This window comes from Alosa sapidissima, chromosome 21 (assembly GCF_018492685.1).
Source record: "Alosa sapidissima isolate fAloSap1 chromosome 21, fAloSap1.pri, whole genome shotgun sequence".
NCBI lineage: Eukaryota > Metazoa > Chordata > Actinopteri > Clupeiformes > Clupeidae > Alosa > Alosa sapidissima.
Window position 1 is genome coordinate 21,825,607 of NC_055977.1, and position 8,237 is coordinate 21,833,843.

An 8,237-nucleotide genomic window follows, 5' to 3' on the forward strand; every position below is an offset into this window, starting at 1 on the left:
ACCGATACACTGACACCTGATGACAAACAAAAGGCAACACCACTGTGGCCTCAAACATCCGGATAAGACACGCAGATCTCCTCGGCTTTGCATCCGGTCTGGGCCACTCGCCATTCAGCCTCTAGTTCATGCACTCTCGCTGTCTTTCCACCAACTCCCTCCGTATCGCCCCGTCTCAGTGGGACTTAGCGCATGGGATCCCTGTTTACCCTCTGCTCCACACACACACACACACAAACAACACTCTCTCTCTCACACACACACTAACCCCCCCCCCCCCCCTCCCAAAACCCCCTCTTAGGCTTTGCCACCACTCCAATGGCCCTGCTGATGAAACGTGATCCAGCCACTGGTCCCCAGGGTCACCAAGTGTCAGGGAAAGACGATCGTTGGGGAGCCGGGCATGCCAAACATACTTTCCAGCCGTCATGTGGGGGTTCGCTCCCCTCTGCCCGGGAGCCACCACTTAGCCACAGGAGCAGGCTACAGAAGGACACCCGTGAATTGGTGGGCAGTAGCAAGAGAATTTTAGATTGTCCGGAACGTTCTACAAAAGAGGGTCCACTGTTATTGTCTTGGAGTGCGTAAGGCACGAGCAAGGAGGCAGCCTTTCGAATGCAGGGAGGGGCTGATTGAGTGGACTAGGCTGAGGTCTGCAGGGGAGAGCAGGACACAGTGGGGAATATGTCGGAGTCAACACCAGCGGAAGGGGGGCCGAGGAAGCCCTCGACCAACAAGAACATCAAGAAGCTGCGGGCTATAAGTACAGTGTGCGGTCTGGCGCGCAGCTGGCAGAAATGGGTCTCCCAGAACGAGGAGAAGCAGTCGACCGAGCCTGCGGGATGGTCACCCGGTGACCCGGACCCCCCACCGGGTGAGATGAGGAAGCCCCTGCCCAAGGTGGCGCCGCTAAAACCATCAGCTAGTGAGGCAGGGGATGACGACAACGAAGGGGGCATCAAGACCGCGCTGGTGGTGAAGACTGTGCAGAGCAGCGTGACAGAGAGGAGCTCCGGGGTGGGCATGCTGGCCGAGCGGCTCGGGAGGGACCCCTCGGCCGGCGACGAGGTGGACCGCCTGCTGAACAGGAAGCAGTCGCCGACGCGCCGCCGGATGGGCGGCACCGTGTCCCAGATGACCAAGACTCTGAAGGAGACGCGGAGGAAGAAGAGCGACACGGACGACAGCGGCTTCTCGGAGGCTGAAGAGAGGGGTCCAGAATCAGAGGGAGTAGCCGAGGATGGGATCATGTTGAAAAGGCCTACTGGGCCAGTGTAAGTTTAATATTTAAGCAATATAGCACGAGTGAGAGTGGGGTTGGTCATGGATATTCCCACGGGTGTTGTTCGGCCGTAGCCACGAGGCTGGAGGCCGAGTGGCGCAGGCAACAACAGCCGTGGGAATATCCATGACCAATCCCACGATCACGAGTGCTATATTGCTTTTATACAACAATTCTACCACAAACTAAATAATCTGAAAACATCCCGTTATTGTTTAAAAATGTTAATTTCGACATCATTCTTACGCACCAAAAAATAGTTCCCTTTTCAATAGACAGCGTCTTGGTTGCTAGGTAACCAACATTCCAGATCCCTTATTACGGGTCTTTGTGGTTTACATGTCTTCTTAAAAGAAATGTTGAAAGTCGGGCTGAAATCACATTCATATCTAGGTTTGCTGCATGCATGTTACAAGGATGGGCCATGTCATGTAAGGGACATGGTACTGCAAAAAAACGGAAACATAGTCTACATTGCAGAACCACTCAACTTTATTAATTTATGGTGAATAAATGTTACACTACTGTGCACAGCCTGACGTGACGATGCTAGCAGGTTAGCAGCGGTTAGCTAACTATGCTAACGTTAGTTATCTACAAGTCTCCTCCAAGTGACAATCATATTATACACAATGCTGGCAATGCTGAGAACAATTAGCATCCTCGTTTATCTTACTTACATTGAGTTGACTGTGTGGCTTAATCCACAGATGTGGTGAAGCACTGTTTCGTTATGGTTTGCTAAGGAGTAACCATAGACAGTAAAAGATAGGGACCCATTGCTTGAAATAGTGGAGAGCTGGGATGAGAACATTGTGTCAAATCTTCGCATTGTAACGCGGAGTGATTTATTATTAGCTGTGCAAAGTCTGAGTTGAAATGTCCAGGGATATTCCAACTCATGGAACGTCTCTCGGCCAATCAGAAACAAATAAATAGTTCCATAGAACCCAATTGTTGTATAAACATTATTATATAATGTCCACCTCTAACAAAAACACTACCATGCCACCATTATGTATTAACCATAGTTAAGATGCAGATTCTGAAATATAATGACACACATTGAATGCTGGGTTGGATATTGAGATATTATTTGAAAGTTTTGGACATGAACTTGGCTCACTTGATAGATTGATGTTGGATCAGTATAACTTGGAGGCCATATAAATAGTATAAATAAATAGTACTGTAGGTCTTAATAGTATCTTTCAGTTAACTTAAAGGTATTTACTGTAATGTCCTTTAAGATTTAGGTGCATTTGCTATTTTGGCAGGGACCTTTTCTCCACTTTCAAGCACCGTATCTCTCCTTACATGTGCCAACGTAAATGAAGCCATGCGGATGTATTGCGTTACACCCATGTGAGAGTGCTGAGCAAGCGAAATTAACTTCAGACGCACACTGTGAGAACCGAAAGACATTATTCAGATGTAGAGAGTAGTTAGAGTAGAGAAATAGTTACTTACATAGAAACTTTTTGGTCACAATTGGACACATATTAAAGAAACTCTTGTGGCTGAAACTGTGGTTGTAACTCAATCCACTGTTGCTGCTTGGCTCTCCAACGTTCTCTCAAATGTCTCTCAGGCTCCGAAAGACCGGCGAGGACGCCGACAAGATCAACGCTCTGTCCAAGGTGCACAGTACAGTGGGCAACCTGGCCAGCCGCTGGCAGAACTGGGCCTCGGACCACGAGGTCACCCAGAAGCTCAACCCCTTCAGCGAGGACTTCGACTACGACTACTCCATGCAGACGCGCCTGCGCAAAGGCGAGGAAGGCTACGGACGACCCAAGGAGGGCACCAAGACGGCAGAACGGGCCAAGCGGGCCGAGCAACACATCCACCGCGAGATCGACGACATGTGCTTTGTCATCCGGACCATGGCTGACCCAGACCCAGACGGCCGGACATACGTGACATTCGGCGAGCTGTTCGACCGTTACGTGCGCATCTCCGACAAGGTGGTGGGCATTCTCATGAGGGCGCGCAAGCACGGCAAGGTGGCCTTCGAGGGTGAGATGCTCTGGCAAGGACAGGATGATGGGGTCATCATCACTTTGCTCGTGTGACATTGGTGGCAGTGATGAAAGCAGAGACTCCCCCTTTGTTTTGATATGTAAATTATGAATGAATGCGCTTAGCTGCTATGGTTTTATTGAGCTTGTGAAGTGATCACAGTGGTATCCACATTGTTACATCTGTCAGATCAACCATGGAAATCACCTAATGCACATTTACCTCAGACCAACAGAATAGTCATACCGTTTGGAGCCCTATTTTTACTCTCATGTTTGTGTGTGTGTGCTGCTGATGGAATTATCTTAATTACAAAGGAAACAAACACCAAAAAGGGAGTGTAATGCTGATTAAGAATCAATGACTGTGCAACTGTGTTCTATGTTTTAAGATTCAGAGGTTTGTGCTTCAAAGTTTTTTGATATCATGCATTATTTTGACACTGTTGTCAGAGGACATGCAAGACCTACTTCTAGGATGTTATGTGGATTAAAAAAAAGACCTGAACCGAGGTAGGTAATAAATAGTTACACTTTGTACACTGAGTATCATGCTGTTAGAATGTGGTCTTCCTCCCTGTGTGGAGTTGCTGAATGACATGGCAGATGGAAAAACCCTCAAGTGAAAGGTCACAACACAGATACGCATGTGTCTTTGGCATGTGTGCAGATCTGAATTTTGGTATGTTACCATGATATCCAAAGGAGGGCAGCAGAGAGCTACATTTTCTCTGTCCTGCTGTATACATGTGACCTTCTCAAAGTAAAGGGTAACACTAAAACAAGGGGCTACATTAAGATTTTTGGAGGAAAAGATCATGTAGTCTGCTGAGAGACCTGCCCCAATAGGCAGCATTGGGCCATTAAACCACACAATGATCCAAAACATACAGCCAAACAAGGCAAGAAATGGTTAACAGAGAACAATATTGTGGCCCAGCCAGAGTCCAGACCTCAATCTGTCCAAAAGTGAGCACAAGGCCAGAGTGATTGCAAAGAATCATTCCTGCCTAAAAACCTGTATTGCTGCTAAAAAGATGCAGTCTAGCATCATTGTGGAGACATGGAAAGGCTTGGTAAGTATTATAAGAACCATTTTGAGAGCTGTGAGGCAAATAAAGATGTTTCCATTGGTTATTTAAATAGGGTAGGTATAATTTTGGACACATCATTTTTCATACAAATGTTAAAAAACATGAATATAAAAATGCTTCTGATTCCAGGTTTCTACCACATTGTCTTGCAACCTTTTGGCATGTGGCAGTGTAATTTTCAGTCAGAACAAACATACTGATAAAGAGAAAATCAACATTCAATCAATATTTCCCAGGGGTATAAATTCAAGATCAAGATTCAATACTTTAATTGCCATACAACAGAAGTGTTAGGAATTTGCTGCAGTGTGCTCTACAGACAAGACAACACCAACAGACAAGACAACACCAAACAAAGATAAGAAGCCAAAGACATAGACATAGACATCAGACATACAGTAGTACATTCATCCATGGCTCATCCCTACATAGGCAAGAGTCAAAAGTGGCAGTTGACATTTTAGTGGAAGTTTACCCAAAGTTCAGGATTTAAGTTCACTTCCAAAAGTGCAAATGTCACAGGGTGATGATGACAATAAATTAAATAAATATACTGTATAGTACTGTGGCATATAGCATGAATACAATTTAAAACATATTGCTAAAAAAAAAAAGCAATGCTTGATGCTGGCTTGATCTGCTTCCATAAGGTAAGGGTGCAAGGGTGGAGAGTTATTTAAAAATCTGATTATACTACAGTATGTGCTATTTAAAAAGCGGGAGGTCTTTGTGTTAATAGCCCTCAGCCTTCTACCTGATGGGAGGATCTTAAGGAGGTGGTTGGCAGGATGAGTTGCATCCAGCAGGATTTTCATGCCCTTGCGTTGCATGTGGGCCTTGTAGATTTCTGCTAAGGGGGTGAGTTTGCAACCTATGATCTTCTTGGCCGAGTGAACTATTCTGTCTAGCTGTAGCCTGTTCTGAACAGTGGCGTTTCCATACCAGACAGTAATAGAGAAGGAGAGAATACTCTCAATAGTGGCGCGATAGAATTGCAGCATCCCCTTGCAGGCCACCCCAAATTTTCTCAGCTGCCGGAGAAAAAAGAGCCTCTGGTGGGCTTTGTTAATGATACCGCTCAGGTTGTCTCCCCATTTCATAGAGGATGAGACTATGGTCCCTAAGAATTTTGTTCTTAACTGTAGGTAGTACCGATTTGTTTTGTTTGTGTTTGTGTTTTGCATTATGTAAATTTTGATCCAATTTGACTGCTTTGCCATGTTGCCCACCCACAATTTCTACCAGCCCACCGAAATGTAGTAGGCTAGAACCGGCCCTGCTAGTAAACCTCTCACTGAGCACCATAAGACAAGTGCTAGCAGCAGATGTAATGCTAACAAGCCCGTCTCTTAATCTGAAGGTTTATAGAAATTATGAGTGCCAAATGTATCCTCTGGTAATAGTTTATTTTCTGACCATTCAAATGTTGAAAGAAGATTGTGATGAATTGCTCTCAAAGCAAAAATAGGCTTTGTGCCCCTTTCTGAGGTATGTTTTACAGGTAGCTAGTTCTGGTATTTAAATGAATTTGTATGATGTAGACCAGGGGTGTTCAAATGGTTGTGAACCAGGGACCATCATTCTGACTAAGGAGGTACCCCAGGACCACAACTGAATAAAAATACTGATTCTCACATTGAAACTACATTACTGAACTCAACTAATCTGGGGAACATAGGACCCTGGGAACATAGGGATGACCCCATGTAGTGAACCACACAAGCCACGCCATGCACTATGCTCTGTGATCCAGTTGGACCATTTCATTACAATTCATTTTCCAACTAGGGTTAGGGTTAGGATTAGTTTGTAAAGACAAAAGCTATTCAAGCTTTTTCAACTGCCAACTGGGCTGTTGTGGTTTGATAGGGTTCCGTATGATACAGACCAAAACCCCTTACTGCTGCTTTAAATATGTCATCTGATTTTGACAAAGAAAAGCATAGGTGGCCCCTGCCGTGGCGTGACTTGGATAAACACCTACCACAAACTACCAGAGCAGGGGCGTCCCTCCCTACCTTCAAAAAAATCTTGAAGATCCAGCTGAGATCAGTTGCATTTTTTTTTCAATCAGGACAGTAGTTTTCAAATTACATCATGTGCTAAATGCAATATATATATTACAGTAGGTGGGTCTGAAAAAAATTGAATATCATGGAAAAAGTATTTTTTTTCATCCCATAATTTAATTCTAAAAGTGAACATTTTCACTAAATGACATAAAGTAAACTATTTCAAGCCTTTTTTGTTTTAATTTTGATGATTATGGGCTTACAGCTCATGAAAAACGAAAATCGGATATCTCAAAATATTAGAATAAAAAGTTCATAAAACAGAAATGTCAACCTTCAGAAAAAAAGTTATAATAAGTCAATTTATGTACTCAATGCTTGGTTGGGGCTCCTTGTGCAAGAATTACTACATCGATGCGGCATGGCATGGAGGCAGGCAGCCTGTGGCTCTGCCAAGGCATTATTGAAGCCCAGGTTGCTTTAATAATGGCCTTCAGCTCGTCTGCGTTGTTGGGTCTGTGTTTCATTTTCCTTTTGGTCCCTTTTTTATGGGGTTCAGGTCAAGCGAGTTGGCTGGCCAATCAAGCACAGTAATAACATGGTAAGCAAACCAGTTACTAGCAGTTTTGGTACTGTGGGCAAGGTGCCAAATCCTGCTGGAAAAGGAAATCAGAATTTCCATAAAGCTTGTCAGCAGATGGAAGCATGAGGTGCTCTAAAATCTCTGGACTTGATAAAACACAGTGGACAAACACTAGCAGATGACATGTCACCCCAAATCATCATTGACTGTGGAAACATCAACCTGGACATCAAGTAACTTGGATTCTGTGCCTCTCCACTCTTCCTCCAGACACTTGATTGAATCCTGATATTCAAATTAAATGCAACATTTGTTTTTATGTGAAAAGAGGAGTTTGGACCACTGAGCAACTGTCCAGTCAGCAGTCTTTCCCATGATTGTGGTTGTGTTTACTGAAGACTAAGAGATAAAAGCCTCAGGAAACAGACATTTCTGTACTATACTGATAACTGATGATATAACTAATTTTTGATTGTCATGAGCTGTAAGCCATAATCATTGACACAAAATTGCTTGACATATTTCAATGAATCTAGAAAGATTCACTTTTTGAAATAAATTGTGTGTGTGTGGGGATTAACTTTTTCACAATATTCAAATTTTTTGAGACACACCCGTATACCAACGCCACTCTACCGTGCTATATCGCTAAATCAATGAGGAAATGTCAATGAAAAAAACCTTTTGTCTTCTTGCACATTGACTGGAATTCACATACCATCTTCATAATAATAGCTTGCTGACATAAGCACTGGCATCAGGTCATTAGAGTTTCCTGAAACAGAGTTCCCCTGATACTGACACTTTTTGATGACCTGTCAGGGGATGAGGAAAAGCTTCACAGAGCACCAACAAACACATGTGAGTGTGGTAAAAGTGTAATGCTTTCAAAATCCAGTGAATAAACACAACACTCACAAGCATTTCTTCTTGTGGGGTCCATGCCTGCATGAGGGATTTTTGATTAATCATGAGTAAAGAAGTAATCGCAAATGTTTGTCTCTGATCTCGACTAATAACAACGCACCCAGCAGCAATGTGAAAAATGAAATCAGACAACAGGGGAACAAGGCATTTTCCATCTTTATGTTCTCTTCCTTGTCCAATTGTAGTGCTGTCTACGAACCAGTAAAACAAGAGGACTCTTAGATCGGAAAAAAAACTCCACCGTGTATCTAACTATAGAGGCAAAGTATGCGACATGAAAAAAAAATCCAGACTCCCAGCCTGTGAAATGCCACACCA

The 8,237-nt window shown here is 43.9% G+C and overlaps 1 protein-coding gene across 1 annotated transcript; it reads left to right on the forward strand.

Annotated features, from left to right (window-relative positions):
* Positions 1-471: 471 nt before the first annotated feature.
* On the forward strand, positions 472-3,850 carry abrab (actin binding Rho activating protein b). The gene is made up of 2 exons (XM_042076571.1): positions 472-1,274; positions 2,874-3,850. Exons 1-2 carry the CDS (start codon positions 685-687, stop codon positions 3,355-3,357), a joined length of 1,074 nt encoding a protein of 357 aa, XP_041932505.1. The 5' UTR covers positions 472-684; the 3' UTR covers positions 3,358-3,850.
* The last annotated feature ends 4,387 nt before the right edge of the window (positions 3,851-8,237 follow it).

Coding starts and splice junctions, on each gene's coding strand:
- abrab (XM_042076571.1), top strand. CDS start 685: ATGTCGGAGTCAACACCAGCGGAAGGGGGGCCGAGGAAGCCCTCGACC. Junction 1,275..2,873: donor AAAAGGCCTACTGGGCCAGT/GTAAGTTTAATA, acceptor AATGTCTCTCAG/GCTCCGAAAGACCGGCGAGG.